Source organism: Haliotis asinina, chromosome 16 (genome assembly GCF_037392515.1).
Source record: "Haliotis asinina isolate JCU_RB_2024 chromosome 16, JCU_Hal_asi_v2, whole genome shotgun sequence".
In the NCBI taxonomy this organism is placed as follows: Eukaryota; Metazoa; Mollusca; class Gastropoda; order Lepetellida; family Haliotidae; genus Haliotis; species Haliotis asinina.
The window spans coordinates 11026804-11045326 of record NC_090295.1 but is presented as its reverse complement, the minus strand read 5'-3'; the positions used below and the strand labels follow the sequence as shown (position 1 = coordinate 11045326).

General features: G+C 39.5%; 1 protein-coding gene across 1 annotated transcript in view; it reads right to left on the bottom strand.

Annotated features, from left to right (window-relative positions):
* The window catches only part of LOC137268211 (uncharacterized), a 138883-nt gene that overhangs the window by 35748 nt on the left and 84612 nt on the right, over window positions 1-18523 (bottom strand). The window contains exons 81-99 of the mRNA XM_067802752.1: window positions 18026-18245; window positions 17505-17720; window positions 16672-16975; window positions 15005-15240; window positions 14421-14604; window positions 13349-13472; window positions 12473-12567; window positions 11477-11662; window positions 10795-10975; window positions 9574-9743; window positions 8955-9082; window positions 8550-8793; window positions 7196-7367; window positions 5497-5740; window positions 4863-4980; window positions 3124-3293; window positions 1921-2080; window positions 1084-1281; window positions 107-340 (exon numbers count right to left, since the gene is read on the bottom strand). Of these exons, the coding sequence (XP_067658853.1) occupies window positions 107-340; window positions 1084-1281; window positions 1921-2080; window positions 3124-3293; window positions 4863-4980; window positions 5497-5740; window positions 7196-7367; window positions 8550-8793; window positions 8955-9082; window positions 9574-9743; window positions 10795-10975; window positions 11477-11662; window positions 12473-12567; window positions 13349-13472; window positions 14421-14604; window positions 15005-15240; window positions 16672-16975; window positions 17505-17720; window positions 18026-18245 (3584 nt within the window). The remainder of the gene's footprint in view (window positions 1-106; window positions 341-1083; window positions 1282-1920; window positions 2081-3123; window positions 3294-4862; window positions 4981-5496; window positions 5741-7195; window positions 7368-8549; window positions 8794-8954; window positions 9083-9573; window positions 9744-10794; window positions 10976-11476; window positions 11663-12472; window positions 12568-13348; window positions 13473-14420; window positions 14605-15004; window positions 15241-16671; window positions 16976-17504; window positions 17721-18025; window positions 18246-18523) is intronic.

Genomic DNA, 18523 nt, shown 5'->3' with positions numbered 1-18523 from the left:
CGTACAAATATTACATTGCAGTATCTTCCACGGGCAAGTAATAAAATTTAATAAAATATTGGGTGGAATATCTTGGTCTGCTGCAGACAAATGTAACATCAATTACCAGGGACATTTGATTGCTTCTCCTCATGAACAAGGCCAGCCTTGATAAATGGTTGTACTTCCTCGCCACCAGGTGTCGTCCCTACAGCCCAGTCATAATATGTCACACCATGCTCTTGACTCTCAAAACCAGCAAACTGTACGGTTACAACTCCTGCGTCCTTCTGGTAGTCGATGTCAACACCGATACTTTGTGATGCTGTTTCTGTGGCGTCAGCGCCATCAATGGCAATACCTGTAACAGAAAATATATGAGAACATCTTCTTAGCAAAGTTCTGGGAAGATAAACCAGCACTTGTTTAAAATGTATAACAGACTGTCACTCTCTCTCCTGCTAAACATGTCACTGGGAAAAACAACAATGGTAGGTTCTATTCCAATAAATACACCAAACATCATGTACTGAATCTACATCAATCCTGTTTTCATCAGTGTCATATTTTTTCAGCAGAACAACTGACTTTACACGTACTTGACGCACAGAGAAAGGAACAGCTAGGTGTGTGAGAAAGGATGCAGACAGCACAGCACAGGTTAATGAAAAACAAACTTTTTCATCACTTTTGCTAGTACTGTCCCTTTCTCTCAACTCCTCCCTCGTAACAAACAGTGAACTGTGTCACTCTTTTTATGAAAGTTTAATTTTGTTGATCAACTTTTTTTCATTTTCAGTAAAACAATTCTGCAAAAAACTTGCAGATTTGGTATGATGTTTTGATTACGAATATTTCATATTTTAGGTTTATTAGTTTTTGAGTTAGATTGCAATTCATCGTTCTGCTCTTGAAACAAGCGGACTATAAGCTTACAGTTTTGCTGACATTTGATATCACTGCAATTGCATTGTGAGTTATAGACCAGATTATGACATAGTAAGAATCATCAAATGGATTTTTCTTGCATAAATGTTTCTTGTTAATTTTGATACTGAAAATGAAAATGCGTAATCTCATAATAGATATCCACATATCCTGTACCTGGCTTGTCTTCATCAACTACCCGAATAGGATTGGAGGTCAGGATCTCACTGGTCAGCCCAGCACCATTGGTGGCCTTGACAGTGACATAGTACAATGGGGTCATCTTTTCAGGGTCGGTCAGGGTCAAGGTCAGACCATTTATATACTTGTCCTTATTCGCACCAACATCCATCCAGTTCAGGACATCAGTTCCACCTGTAAATAAAGGACACAGATAATCTGAGATATTTATGGTATTTATAAGAATCTTTTCCCATATTGTATGAGGTGACAGATATGTCCGAGTGGTCAAGTTTTGATGGCTTGGTTCAGATTATGCCACTGCATAGAGGAATGTTCATGTTGTTGATCACTGGGTTGTTTGGTCTAGAATATTTACTGATCATCACTGTGTATATGTGTATATGGAACACTGTGTTAAACAACAAACTTTTAAAATATTCTTTTTTTAAATTTACGTAAGTTTAAACATAAAATCTGGTGTGCTTCTTTTGAGCAAACACACTATGATGAATTTAAATTTGTCTGCACAACAGTGAAACAAATCATTTATACTTGAAAAGTTTTGACAGAATATTATGGTAGAAACTATATTGAAAACTGATGAGTCAGTCGTCCTCCAAATCACCTGGTTTGTTTCAGAACACATCGGCTGCTTCCACTAAAACCATGCCTATTGGTTTCATACAGGGCAAAATAGGATGTATCCTCTAACATAGCAAGTTAATCCCATCCAAGGCAAGATACACCACATGACCCCCATCAACCTCAACAATCTGACATGAAGGTTAGATAACTTAGTTTAACTTCACATGACGGAGACGATGTACTGACCTTCAGTGGTTCCGACAGCAATGGAGTATGAGCTGATGCTACTTTCATGATCGGTGGCATACCACGTGGCCATGATACCACTGTTGTCCGACTGGATGACATAGCCATTGATCAACTCTTCAGTGCTGCCGGAGAAGATGCCAACATACACCCACTTCATCTGCAACCAAAATGAAATAATGGGTAACAACTGCAGCAATTCACACACACCCTTCCCATGAGATAGTGTTAAGACTAGGTGTATGCTAGCTTGATTTTCATTCATTCTGAGGCCTGAAGACCTTGTAGTGGATGTTAAGGTTTTTGTCAGGTTGCTCAAACTGATGACTGACAGACTGACAGTTTCTCACCTATCATGGGTGAGTGAGTATGGCCACATTTAATGATATTCCAGCAATATTATGGCACGGACAGCAGAAATGGGCTTCATACATGTCAGGAATCGAACCCAGGTCAATGGTGCACAAGTCAACCCTTTAACCACTAGGCTACCCCACCATTTCCCTACCCTACATTGGGCATCTTGGAATCACAGTTGACTGTTGTAACATTTTGAAGTTTTCAGAAGCTAGGATGAGTGTGGAATGTATTGTATTACTGAAGAACCAATAAAAGGATGAAAATAATCAGCTGATCCAGGTACTGTCAAGGTACATAACTGTGCACACCAAGTTGTATTGAAGTTGACAGGTGTCACTATTCATTCATATTACTTGTGCCATATTTTCACCCTTTTTCAGCTAAACACCTAACTTGCATCTGCAAGTGTATATAATGTACACTTGTTGGCTCACCTTGTTCCAAATACAAAGTACTATTCCAAACTGACAGTGTTTCAATAACACAAATTATAGTGGAAAGACAAGAGTATGGAAAGGTTTTGTCATGTTTTTTCACCATGGTAACAGTGACAGTGCCAGGTAAACTTCCAAATACCAAGTACTATTCCAAACTGACAGTGTTTCAATAACACAAATTATAGTGGAAAGACAAGAGTATGGAAAGGTTTTGTCATGTTTTTTTCACCATGGTAACAGTGACAGTGTCAGGTAAACTTCCAAATACCAAGTATGATTACAAACTGACAGTGTTTTAATGACACAAAATATAGCTGAAAGACAAGAGTATGGAAATGTTTTGTCATGTTCTTTTCACCAAGGTAACAGTGACAGTGTCAGGCAAAGGTTTTGGCAGTTTACTCACCTGAGGTTTTGAGTTGTCCAGAAGGATGCCATTGGTGTCGTATGTGGCAACTGCTCCAGCTCTGTTGACAGCCCCTACCCTGATGCTGTAGAGAGCTCCAGGCTTGAGGTCAAGCCCCGAGTGACTCACGCTGGTGCTGAGTGGATCAGTGATGGTGGCCCATCCAGTGGCTGGAAGGACAGTAAATGGTATTATTCATATGTAACATACTTCTTCAGACATACAAACTTTCATGTTATTTATCTTTAAACACAGGTTAGTATAGGTATCCCGTCAGAAATACATAGCTTCTTTTTCAGAAGAAACCCTTGAGGTACATATTTTGTCGTTTAATGGCATATTACGCTATATTTCAGCTTTGTGGAGGTGGTCTGAAAAAATAATGAATCCGGACCAGATAATCCAGTGACCAATGACATAAGCATCACTGCTTTGTGTAAGAGGTGACAAACTGATCAGGTGGTCAGGTTTGGTCATTTGCCTGTCATCACTAGCACACACTATCTACCAGTTGTGTCAGTGGCCCAATGCAGCCTGAATAATTTTATCGATCACTTATTTATTTATCGCCTTCAGAATCATATCCTGAAGATGCAATTGATCGTTTAAAAACATTCGGTTTACCATCAAACTACTTCCATAATGAACATGCTTATAGCAAACTGACAGAATAACAAAATATCATTTTCTTCGCATTTTAGTAAAAAGAACAGAAATATATAAATCTAAAATTAACAGAAGCTTGATGTTATTGCAGTATGTGCATGTATAGATGTTATAAAATACGCTTTACAAACTGTGTTTGCATTAAAGCAGAAACATTCCTTTTTTCGCAAAAAAGACTAATAAAACCATGCAAACAATATTTTGCACACGTTTTGGATGCCTAGATTCTGATCTACATAATTTTAAAAAGTACCTTAAAACCGCAACATACAGACAAACAACAAAGTTTAACATGATTCAGGATTCCACTGAAAATTTCACGTGCAAAAGATTTGGACTATATATTTATAATTTTATATCTGCATGCACTCGTACAAAACCTACCACGATCACAGCACTAACATATTTTAGAAAAAAGAATACACAATGCGCACTGTCTATTTCAGATTGACTGGGGACCGACTAAAGAGTCCGAATTATGCAGCAGTCCAAGTTACACATATCGATGCCTGAAGGCATTAGTCCCTGGTCAAGGGGTTGGAGAACTGATGTTGTGTTGGCAGGAAGATATTTACTGTAACATGGCTGATGAATTAATGCTAACTTAGATCACTATTCCCAAAGTTAAACAATACAAACATCAATTATTGTGTGTGTGAAAATTGAGAAATGGGTTGTTTATTCAAGGTTTATTGTCCAAACAGACTATCTGCTCTGAAAATAAGACAAAATACCCAAACCAGCATGGTTTATTGGCCAAGCAGACTTTCTGCCCAGTCTGGATAATAAAGCACTGTTTTTACATGCAACGTTAACTACATTCTTGGGCTGAATCTTTGGGCCAAAATCCAAAATAGTGAGAGTTCAAGATACAGAGCTTTTTCACAATGACAACTAAAAAATATTACGTCATTGACATAGGTTCAGTCTGATTTATACAGCAATCTGAGAAAGACAGAGTCCAAATTGGACAGAGTGCACTGAAATTTAAGCAATTTAAAAAATTAATCCTTGTACAGTTTACTGTAGTGCATCATAAAATATAGGTGCAATATTGTATTACACTCATGTACCTGGGTGGATTTGATGCTTGTTTCCCTGGTATCGTTGATACACTTGATATTTGTAATGGTCAATACCAGATTCATCATCATAAAATCGGAAGTTGGCCTCAACAGTGGTAGTAGAGAACTGGAATTCAGAATATAATATTAGCTGATTACAACACCACTGTTATCACATGAACAATACTTACAGCTGTACCAGGTTAGCCCCTATGGATTCTGGGTAAATGGCACCAAGACATGGAACCTCCATATAAGGAAGCGGTAAGAGGTGACAAAATGGCTGGCCGACACACACACACACATCATAACTTGATGCTCAATTTGTTGTAATATGGTTTATTTGTTTCTCATTTAGTGATGCACTCTGCAATATTCCAGCTATATGGCAGTGGTCTGTATATAATTCAGTCTATATGGAATTTGGGATGCAATGACGTGTCAGCGAGCCAGACCACCCGTTCCCATTAGTCACCTATTACAACAATTACAGTTTGCTGAAGATCAATTCTAACAAGGATCTTCACAGGTAATCATTGTATGGTGAACAATATAGTGTTGCCCCCAGTATTAATCTTTGGTTAGCTTAATTCAGATTTTTCTTCCTGGCAAAACAAAAGACGTCTGGACGACATCCTCTCACCTGGAAATCTGCATCCTTTCCTGCTTCGCCTCCATCTCCAAGGAATGCCATCCTTGGTGGTGTAAGGTCCACAACAAAGCCATCAGTGGAGTCTTCAGTGCTGCCAAGGGCATTGTTGACAGCCCGCAACTTTGTCTTGATCACATCACGATGACTCAGACGGAAGTTGTGCCACTCGACCTCACGCGTGTCCTTTGAGAGTGTTCTCCAACTCCTCAACACCTCAAAGTTGTCTGATAGGTTCCTGAAGAAGATTCAAGGTCAAAGAGACACGTGCATTAAGATTTAAGTATTTGATCATATTTCCATGCTGCAAAAAGCTGGAACAGAAATTTTCCCCAAAAAAATATTTCTCTGGATATGGTGGATGTTTTGAATACTTTGTTGTGTTAAAGAAAATAGCATGCATGATACATTGAGTGTTTCAGAATGAGTTACGTACCTGAGTCTTTTCATTTTCAAGTTATACTCTTTGGGTGGATGGGTGAGTGAGTGAGTGAGTGAGTGAGTGAGTGAGTGAGTGAGTGGGTGAGTTTAGCTTTATGCTGCACTCTGCAATATTGCAACCATATGGCAGTGGTCTGTAAATAATCAAGTCTGGACCAGACATTCCAGTGACCAACAATATGAGCATCGATCTGCGCAACTAAGAACCGATGACGTGTCAACCAAGTCAGTGAGCCTGACCACCCATTCCATTAGTCACCCGTTACGACAAGCATAGTCGCTTTTCATGGCAAGCATGAGTTGCTGAAGGCCTGTTCTACCCCAGGACCTCCATGGGTCTATATTCTTTAAAGGGAGAAGACATGGTGAGTGTGTGAGTGAAAATCAGTTTACAATCAGGGGTTCAAAAATACGTCAAAAAGCCATATGCCACAGGGCAAGTGACTTCAAGAAAGTAACTTCTTCTGACTAATTTTCCACTTGCCCTGATTTTATGACACAATGTGTGATGATAATGTTTACTGGACTATTTATCGAAGAATGATAATTTCACTCTCTACTAGCTCTACTTATTATTACTGCTAACTTTAATAGCTTCACTATGAGCAGATATGAAATTACATCCAAGATTATTTGCAGTTTCAAACAATCAGAGGAAATTATTTAGTAGTTCACAGACAGATAAGATACCATTGTTTGTCCAAAATGAAAAATGACTTGTCCCGAGCATCTGGCGATGGGATTTTTGAACCCCTGACAATGCTTTGATCAATATTCAGGCTGTATAACAGTTGGGCACACCAGAATTGGGCTTCCCACATGACTTCCTAGAATGCAACAGTTGTCTTCTACGGACATAGTCTCAAAGCCTAATTTAGATGTAGAATACAGTGTGATGATGAAGACTGTCAACTACTGATATGGCTTACCAAAACAGAAACATTGCTAACGAAAGACAATGTGCATTTTCATACTTTTCAGTTTTAATAAACTGAACACAAAGGATGCAATATTTTGACAGAACCCAGAAGAATATTTAACTGTAGTTCCCTTAACTCATACCAAAATGAAGCATACTGTATCATGGACGACAACTTCTTGTTTATTGCACACACTAATGACCTGAGCAGACCAGGTGTAGCCCTGAATATGTCACTCGATGCAATAAACAACAAGTTGTTATCCATAAAGTTGTATTCTTCATTACTGACTCACCAACTTGTAGAATACCAATGAAACAATCAACACATACCTTGCCCGAAGTACTTCCACGGCATATTCTCTTATGTCAGACTCAGGGTCCGAGTAGCCCCTCCACTGGGTGGCAACTGTGGCTACATGTTGGCTGTATGCAGTGTCAGCGAAGTTTGCACGTCGTCCATCCACCACATCGCCAGTCACAGGAGGGGTCAGGTCAACAATCACTGAAAGGGAACAGTTAGTGAGTTGTTTATCCGTTCAATGCCACACTTCTAGTCATGTTCCAGGCATGTCATCTGAGTAATCATCTTGTTCAAACTGAAACAATTTAAAAAATTGACCCATTTTGTACTAGGAATGAATTCTTTCCCAGAATTCCCATCAGGAGGAATCATTATATTGAATTCCCATTGGGAGGAATTATTAACTAGATTTCTGGTGGGGAGAAATCATTATCCTGAATTCTTGTGGGGAGGAATCATTACATAGAATTCCCATTGGGAGGAATTATTAACTAGATTTCTGGTGGGGAGAAATCATTATCCTGAATTCTTGTGGGGAGGAATCATTACATAGAATTCCCATTGGGAGGAATTATTAACTAGATTTCTGGTGGGGAGAAATCATTATCCTGAATTCTTGTGGGGAGGAATCATTACATAGAATTCCCATTGGGAGGAATTATTAACTAGATTTCTGGTGGGGAGAAATCATTATCCTGAATTCTTGTGGGGAGGAATCATTACATAGAATTCCCATTGGGAGGAATTATTAACTAGATTTCTGGTGGGGAGAAATCATTATCCTGAATTCTTGTGGGGAGGAATCATTACATAGAATTCCCATTGGGAGGAATTATTAACTAGATTTCTGGTGGGGAGAAATCATTATCCTGAATTCTTGTGGGGAGGAATCATTATATTGAATTCCCATTGGGAGGAATTATTAACTAGATTTCTGGTGGGGAGAAATCATTATCCTGAATTCTTGTGGGGAGGAATCATTACATAGAATTCCCATTGGGAGGAATTATTAACTAGATTTCTGGTGGGGAGAAATCATTATCCTGAATTCTTGTGGGGAGGAATCATTATATAGAATTCCCATTGGGAGGAATTATTATCCCGAAGGCTGGTGAGGAGGAATTTTTACCCAGATTTCTGGTGGGGGGAAATCATTATCCTGAATGCTTGTGGGGAGGAATCATTATATTGAATTCCCATTGGGAGGAATTATTATCAGAATGATGGTTGGAGAGAATTATCATCCAGAATTCCCATGCTGACTCAATTAATTAATCCCCTTTTGGCTAATCTCATATAATCTTTCACACCACACCAATAACTGATCTTACTGCAAAACTATTTTACACAGGAATAGTGTTCATTAGTAGAAATTCAACTTACCCCCATCGGATGTTGACGTCACATTTAGTTGTTTATGTCCGGCGTTGAAGGCCGTCACATTGAAAGTGTATCGCTTGCCGTGTTCCAACAACTGGTCAGTGGGCATTTCCAGGCAGGTCTCATGGATCTTGTGGTCAACATCGACTGGCTGGGAAACGGCGATACCACTGTCGTTCAAGACAATCACCTCGTAGTGAGATATGCCAGATTCAGGGTCGTAGAAGTCGAACCAGTTTGCACAGATCTGATGAAATGCAAATTTATAATTGATATATGGGCTTCACACATAATACACATGTGGGGAATTGAACCTGGACTTTTGACATAAAGAGTGAACACCTTAACCACTAGGTACCCCACCACCAACAACTCGTGAGCAAAAATACCAGGAAATATTATCTCTACCTTGTCTGCATCCTTTGTGAAGTTGAGGTCGTGTTTATAGACAGGGCCATCATAGACAGTCCCAGCCACAGGGGGTGTAGCGTCGATGACGATTGGATGGTCAGCCACGCCCACTCGCATTAGATCAACTGCAAGACATCATGTTCAGGCTGATGTAGTAAACATTATTCCACTAACTTTTTGAAAACTATATTCTTATATTTACAATATTAGTTAACAATTGCAAGAATATGCAACAGTTTAGAAATGCAAATATGTAAATTTAAAGAAAATATATTCTGTAATAAACAGTCGACTTGGTTTACAGATTACCGAATTATTAAAGAGAAAATGTGAAACAAAATACAGTAAATCCTCTAGCTGTTATACACTTAGTCTGTCATAAAGACTCTGAATTAAACATACCAAATACAGCCCATACAAGCCTAACATATGGGGAAAGTCTGTAAATGAAGGGGGCTCTGATCAAAATGATGTAAATATATCTAAGCTACAAGAACAATCCATACATCATGTTGATTATTTCAATTTTCTATACTCAGTAAGTATTACTTGTATGCAGAAAATGGTTTCATATTGACCATCAAATTATTTTGAGTGTAAATATGATGTTGTATACCATGGTTAATTGCCCGGATTTTGACCCACACAGGGGTACCTCCCGGAATCTGGTATGTCCTCTTTATACCATGTTCGCTGTGGTTGGATCTCTGCCACTCAAGATGGTAGCAGTCACGTGTTGTCTGACCGAGACAAAGGTCAACCTCCCGAATGTCTGATTCAGGATCGCTGTAAACAGATTTCTATGTTAATCATCATCATCATCTCCAGCAGGTTGCTCTTAAAAGTGAGTCAGCATGGTGTTATGCCGCTTTTAGCAATATTTCAGAACCATTACACCTGGGGACACCGGAAATGGGCTTCACACATTGTTCCCATGTGGGGAATTGAACATGGGTCTTCAGTGCGCTGAGCAAACACCCTAATCACTAGGCTACCATCAGAAAAGCCAGATTTATGGATGCGAACGTTTTTATTGTGGATACCATGTTTCGGAGCTTGCTTCTTCATCACAAATCTGGCTTTTCTATGCTTTCCACTTCTAAATGCACTTAAAAAATTTGGGCAACCATCGTTCCTGTTCCTAAAAGAAGTGCTGTTCATGAACACTGCTGAACACTGCTGTATTGACCTTTAAGCCCCCGTGGAAATAGTGGATTCACACAAATCAAAGTTCGACACAACACTGTTAAACAGTGTCATAACACATGTCAATAAGAATATCAGTGTTTGCACACGAAAACCTGTGCATTATCTCAAATACGCAGTTAATTTGAAAGCTTGCGTAATTGCTGACACAATGCTACTGGGCCTTAAGTTCAGATAATCTAAGCTTGTAATTTGCTGTTGTTTAGTTTATTGTTTGCCAGTAAACTGTTCAGTGCTGCTTAAATACCTGACCTACTGTACCTTGTTTTTTATTGCTATTAACCAATCACAGTTCATATCTTGAAAGTTGACTAAAGTTGACTCCAAAAAAACGTATGACACCAGGGAGTCATCATACTCCCAAAATTTCATGTCTGGGGCAATATTACGCCATTCCCAAAACTGAACAGATATGGTCTGGTCACAACATACAGGTTATTGTATCTCATGATTGTTTTATCAGCAATCAGGATATGACCTTGTGATTTATCGACATCCTAATTCAGAATTATGCTCGTGGTCCAATTGACAGATCTGGATACGTAAAAAATCACACTTTAATCAGAGTATACTCTCATGCAATAATACATATGGACTTTGCTAGATGTTGTGGATGTGCCATGAAACACACCTTGCGTTGTATTTCGCTGTGATGATGTTGGTATCTTCATCATACTCCACATCATATATTTCATGTACAAACGGCTGTGTGTTGTCGATGCTTAGTGGTGTGGTGTGGCAGATGGTTGTCACAAGTGGCCCTCCATAGTCCACGTTGTTCAGGGCTCTCAGTGTCACGTAATATTTCCCATCTGCAAACATAATGAGTGAGTGTGTATGGTTTTACACCACTTTTAGCAATATTCCACCAATATCTCACACTAGAAAGGCTTCACAGATTGTACCAATGTGGGGAATTGAACTTTGGTCTTTGGCATGACAAGCGGATGTCTTGACCTCTAAGCTAATCTGCTGCCCCTTATCATTAATAATATATGCATATAATAGTGGCAATTACAATTTCAAAAGGCCTCTATTTAGTAGTGGCAAAAATTTGGAACCATATGTCATTGAGGTTAGCATTATTGAAGAATACAAAATCTCCTGAACTTATGTTTTATGAAAAGTTTCAAAAACAAAAAAGAAGAGTAGATTTACGACTCTATAACCAGATCAGACATTTTCAGCTAATTTGCCAGGAGTGAGTGAGTATAGTTTTACACCACCTTTAGCAATATTTGAACAAATCCATTCAGCGAGCACAGGAAATGGGTTTCACACATTGTTCCCATATAGGGAATGGAATGCTTTACCCGGAAGAGGATTCAATCCTTTAGGTAGATTTGTGATGACTCCACTGTGTGTCCACTCAGACCGGTCAAATAGGTGCTTGTGAGGGTCATGATGGGGGTGGACCAGCTCCTCACAGATCTGTATTCCCACAGTCAAGGAGTAGCCAAGGATGTCAGATTCTTTGTCCATGATGCCATCCCAGTTTGCTGGATTATTAATGCAGATTAAGGTTTTTGTTTCCTTTTGACATCCATGGTCAACTGGTAACCACGGAAACCACATGTTACAAATCAATTCTATTAGTATTAAAAACATTTCTGTTTGTTTCATCATTTTTATGTCAGTAAAATTGAAGAAATCAGAGAAAACGAGTTTTAAATTTTTCACTACAAATAGAAACACTTCACAAACATGGAAGTCTTTCTTTGGAATTAAGTAAATTAAAACTGCATGCATAGTTTCATTTTCATAACACAATTTATAGATATGTCCACACAAAGTAACTTTAATCGTTATGCTAATTATGCTAATGCTAATAATTCTGAATGTTCTTACATGAAAAATTCAGATATATCAATAAGTGACATACACAATGAAATCAGTTCATACAAAAGATAAAAACTTTTGCTAATGTTTAGTCATATTTTGAATATCACCATACTTGTTCATCCTGACAGTTCCATGAAAGCATTCACATTTATTCCTCTTACTAAATTTTTGAGGAAAAATATATCAGTTGTGTTTGTCAATGAATGAGAAACAAAGTCCTTTTTCATTGACTGTGTCCACAGGTAATAATATCCAAACATTAATTAAACTACAAATCAAGAACTACACACTGAATAAAATACTACTGAACCAAAACATCTTGTATTTTGCCATTGTTTTGGTTACCTCTTTCATTAGATATTAACCAACATGACAAGTCAACTTTATAGAGATATCTGACAGAGTTTTGTGCAATCGGTGTATCACTGAAATCATGTAAAGGCCATGATACATAAATGTCTACATACCAGCCACGAATCGGTTGGCTCTTGTATAGCGCAGATCTGTCAATGGTTCATCGCCATTAAAGAGGGTCATTGAGCCAGGGCCATCATGAAGAGTTCTGAAAATAATTAAGACACTCAGTGAATGATCAGAGGATACTGGCACAGATAAGGGGCACAACTGTGCAAAGTGACTGTGAGTCAAGTTCAGTGTGCAAAATAGTGTCTACATTTTGCCAGCCAGTCTGTCTATCTATGTCTGAATGTTATTAGTCCACAAAACAATTCACTATCCCGCAATTTGAATCTAGAAACTAACCAAAAGATTTATATAACAGATGAAAATAAGATTGACATGGCAAGAGTTTCATCATTAAGCTGCTAATATGATGAATGTTTTTTTCAGGCCATAATCTTGCCTGTGTATTTAAATTATTTAACTTAACAAGCTAGAGACAGTGATATATTTACAAAATAATCCAGTAAAATTCCAACTGCCAGTCGGGCCAGTGACGATGGAGATTTACTGGCTCTACTGGATTTTACTAGCCGCAGACTAACAGGCCGGTGGCTATTTCATGCACTGGTCAAGTTACCAATGTGTGACTTCACTCTCTCTAATGACCCTATTTCCTGACAGCATGGGTCCCTGCATATGCCTTAGGTCACTGGTTTCCTAACTCATTTTCTTACAGGAGGCAATGATAAAGATTGAAACTGAGGCTTATTAAGTCTCATCTTTACTTTGTAGGGTTTTCTTCATATTACAGAAGAAAGCTTTCCTTCTAAATGTGATTACTGCAAAGCATAAGTAAGTGTCCATTTACATTTTTCATGTGCACATTATAGTTTATCACTGAAAACACATTTAGTTGATGTCATATTTGTTTATTGTTTTACCTGTGGTTCTTGACATCACCATCAATTCCTCTACATCTGTCTTCCCAGTCTGGGCGGTCGTCAGGTACAATACTGGTACAGGTGGATACCTCCAGCATGTCCACACTGACATTTGCAACAGGGCCTGCAAGTACACGCAGCGATAAGCCCACATCTTATTCTCCTTGAAAACCATGGTATCCATGAAGGATACTATAGGGTTACAACTGGTCTTCAGTGATTGTCCCTTTAATGTAAAAACCGAAGTGGGCGGGGCTTATCGGCCTGGACTGGATTGGTCTATTGGCCTACAGTAACCCATGCTTGTCTTAAGAGACATGTGACTACAACAGGTGGTCAGGCTCGCTGACATGGCTGACACGTCATCATGTTGCTGTTGCATGGATAGATGACAACACCTGGAATATTGCTGAGTGTGGAATTAAACACCAAACCAACCATTCATAATAATGGTATTAGTGTTGGAGGAGAGGTCAGGCTGCAGAATCAGGGCCCTGATCCACAAAACGTTTGTAGCGCCATGCCATTCACAACCCTATGATAAAACTATAGAAATGCTACAGGTCATAACATTACAAACGCTTTGTGAATTGGGAGCCAAATCCAACCTCTGGAAAAAAAACTGTTAAACATAATATAAATTAAACATCGTAAAAGTCTCCTCAATCAACACCAGGGTATTGGCGATTGCTGGATTCAGATCACTTGCTGCTTGAGGAGTTTTGAAATGCCTTGGCCATGTGAAGGTGTATCACTCAACACCTGAAGTATGTGTGGGTAATGCAGCATTCCACCGTTGAACAACAAGACCAAACCATAAGACAGGACAAATACGTCACAGTGCTATATGACAACATGCATAAGCATTGTGACGTCATAAGCATTGTGAGGTCATCGGCAGAGTTAACAGTTAAGCCTTACTGTTGAGTTCAACCTGATGAGGGGGCTAGGATAAGCCCCGAAACGTCGTAAAATAAACTAAAGAAGTTGCAATCCATAGTATTTGTCCTGTATTACTATGCCAACTTCTATATGCCATTGAAGAAGAACAAAGCAGGTTACAACACTGTACCTGGTTCAGGTGGGGTCAGGTCCACCACAATGCCTTTACTGTGTAAGATGTTCTCGTACATGAGGGAGTTGATGAGGTGGAGTTTGAAGTAGTACATAGCCTGGTGACGCAGAGACAGGTCCTTGTACACAAACTCATAGGCAAGCCCAACTGCCAGACGCTCATAGTGGGTGTATCGTCCAGACTGCAATATTAGGATACAAATGAAGCTCCCATAAAATATCCCATGAACTGAAATTTGAAGATCTTATGGTTACCTTGTCCACATGACAAGCACAAGTGACAGTGTGCAGATTCCACACCCTGCTGCAATAATAGCCAAAAACTGAGTGCAAAAGGTATTAAATGGTGTGAATAAACCTCATCAGAGACTGTTCAATGGATTGTTATTTGGTCTCTGATATTTTGTAAATATTTTTGTTTGTAACAGATGACAAAATTCCTTACCACACCATTGTTTGACTTGAATGTACATGCTGAAGTGTGTCTACATTGTAATGTTTCACCTGCTGCAACTAAACTGGCTGCAAGTGCATATATGTGGCTTGCACATACCGAAACTGTCTATCTAAAACAGTACTCACACTTGATATCTTGTAGTCGTGCCCTTCAATGGCCTCCAGGAGTTCACACTCGCCACTCACGCCGTAGTCATAGTTGAAACTAAGGCACTTGGTCTTCGGATACTTCATGCACTCCTTGGCACATTTACCTGCATGGTTCATTTGGGTGAATGTTGCAATGACTGGCCCTGTCAATCGGCCTTCCTTCAGACCAGTGAAGTGTTCCAGAGCAACATGACCCACTGGGTCGCTTGAAGCTGAAAATACAAAATACAGAAACATCAGAATGTGTCCCAGTTGAACACAAGACATCCAGCTCTCAGGTGTGTAGCAAGCCAACTTTTTTGAGCATGCCTGATAAGATAGATTTATGTTTAGATAGTGCTGATGACTTGCTCAAACTTTTTAGCAACAATCATGTATAAGCCAGGGCTTTTTTTCATAATGGTAGCTTTGTTCCTGTACTCTGATGCAGTGTAATGACTGTACACCAGACCTTGCTGTATACCCATAGGCCAGAGTCCCAGGAAGGAAAATGTTCCACCACTGTGTGTGTTGTGTGTGTGTTTGTTGTGTGTGTGCTGATCCACTGGGATTCCATCACTAGCCATGGATATTCCATCTCTGATATCTCATTGATAACTCTCCACTATACCCTAGATGCATCTACAGCCCGATATTTTATTACCTCCCTTGGTGGGCTTTCCATCCAATCAGGTGTCTACGCTGGGACGTTGAGCCCCCCAAAAACACACTTTCACATTTTTAAATTATATAACAGATTAATTTTCTTGCCACAATTCATGCAGAGGAACACTGAAAGTGGGAGTTCTTGCATATATTTTGTTACAGTTTCAGACCTGACAATTTGTCTGTATAATTTCCCAAAAATCTGAGCTGCACTGTGAACAAACCTTCATATCTGCGACCACTATCTTTGTTGACACTGGCCACCATGGTTTAGCTGATAGGCAATTATGAGAACATGGAGTCATAAAAGGGGAGGAAACAAAATTATGGGCCAAGCCGTAGATGCATCCAGGGTATACTGGAGCTTTATCGAATCATATACCTTGGAGATAGCGAGGATGTAGATACTCATGCTGTACAAGATTTCTCTCCCTCTAAACCAGACACTAAATAGGATAAAAACAAGTACCCTGAACTTCTTTTGAATAACAATACAACAGGAATGAAAAACTGAACATCCTCTTCCAGGGCAGATGCTTTGTTGACTTCCAGTGACCTTGGGGACAGTGGAGGGTTATGTGAACAGTGGTAAAATTTCAGAACATTCAAAGAGTCCCAGAATCCACTGTGCAATACCACATCAGCGTTAACAGTATTGTAAGTCAGTGTTAAAGTGTTAAAGTAGGGTAGATTCAGTAACCATAAGTTACTTTGTACATCTGAATCCTATTTGTTGAGCTGATTAGATCAAGTGTTTGCGATGTAACATGTGGGACGCCAATGGCAGGAAAGGGGAGGCAACCCAAGCGGGTGAGTGATTCTACACTTGCAAAGGGATTCAAGTTTCCATGTATCATTCAAAGGGAAAGGGAAAGGGAGACAAGAATAGCATGTGTCAGGATACTGAAAATTGAACTCTTTTAGGGTACAAAATAGAAGCACAAAATTTTAAGGCCAGCAAAACAATTAAGAATTCCCTATTTTTCTGATTTACCCACCATCATAGGCCTTGTTGTTCCTAGTCTTAAGATCAATGGCATTGAAAGCAATGACTTCATCCGCAAAGATGCCTCTGCCCAAACCAACTCCAACATTGGACACTGCAAGATCTGAGTCTTCGTAAACCACAACAGAAGCACGAAGTTCTGATGGACTGCTGGTAGATTTGAAGTCTGCTGTCAGTCGACCACCCGGAAGTGTCACATCATATGTCGGAATACTGCATGTCACCTCTGACCTCACACCTGCACTATTCTCACCAAAAACGGTGAAATAGATTGGGATTCCATGTTTCGAGAATCTCTGAAGAAAACAAAATGACAACATGTTACTCTCTAATAGTTTGACATTACCACAAATTATAAGTCTGTGTTGAGCCTTATTTCAGTCGAACCCCTGGATGTTGTTCAAAATGGAAACTACAAGGCAAAAAGCAATAAATTACAGATGGTTATGACTGAGACAAAACTATGAATCTGAAGGACCATCATGAAATGGGGCAACTCCGCTCAGTTACCTGTCAACCTTATCAGTACATGATCAACGGACAAATGAGACACAATGCAGCAACTGGCTTCAAGGCACAAACACAATTTTTTGACAAAACATAATTTAACACTTGCTTGCCATAAAAAGCAACTATGCTTGTCATAAGAGGCGACTAACAGGATTGGGTGGTCAGGCTCGCTGACACATGTCATCGGCTCCCAATTATGCAGATCGATGGTCATACTGTTGGTCACTGGATTGTCTGAGTGCAGCGTAAAACTAAACTCACTCTTCCATTAAGCACATGTTGACATGTATTTTCAATTCACAAATCTTGTTTCACCTGTGTAATAATAGTAGAGGGTCCTCCAAGTCCGGCTTTCCTGAGCACATCGCTCAGACCGGGTTTGGTTCCAGCATCTAGAAAGAGTTCCACCTGACTTCTGTCATCCTGGGCTTGCACTGCTATCTCTATAGCAGGCTGAGTGTAGTCTCTTTCTGGGAGCTGTCGCACAGAACACTGGGTGGTGCTTGCTGCTCGCTTTGTGCGGGAGTTTCCCTGTCAAGGGATTGTGATTAGGTTTTACAGTAATCAATGATTCATTATATCCAGGAATATATAAAATGCAAGCAATTTCTTTGCAACTGGTCAACATGTAAAGAAAAATATTTCTCTCTTTGTTTTTGCTAATGTCTCTGATGCTGACAGTCCAAATTCCACAGATCATCTCCACCTAGTCAAATCTTGAATTTGCCTTCGAAACCAACAACCTTAAACGTAAGTATCTTGATGCTACATTGAAGCACATAAATAATTTTATTGCTCCTTCTTCTAGATGACCAATGGCACAATGTTTTACATACAGTTCTGTCTTCATATTGCAGGAACTGGGGTGGTGATTCATCCTTTTCTTTTTTCCCCACATCTATCATCCTCTTTCTAATGGTAGGTGTGGCATATCTCCATAGATTCTTGGAGAACAAGGTCTTCTTGATTCGTCCGATGAATGGAATCTTAATTTCCAGGGTAACCAACGCTCTGAGAACTAGCTCAATGGGAGTCAGTTCCAGGTCCATGTTGAGGCTGAAAAAGCAGGATAATACACTGCACATTGTACCCAAGGCTGAGTGTAGACGATGATGCTAAACTTTTCTCAGTGATAAAAGTCAGCGAGAGAGTTTTACACCACTGGTCTGGGGAGACCAGAAATGGGCTTCACACATTGTAACCATGTGGAGAATCGAACCCGGACCTTCGTCGTGACGAGCGAACACTGTAACTACAGGGCCATCCCATGCCCTCAATTTAGGAATCGGCCTAGAATGTAAATGTTTAAAAAACATTTGAATTATTATCCAAGC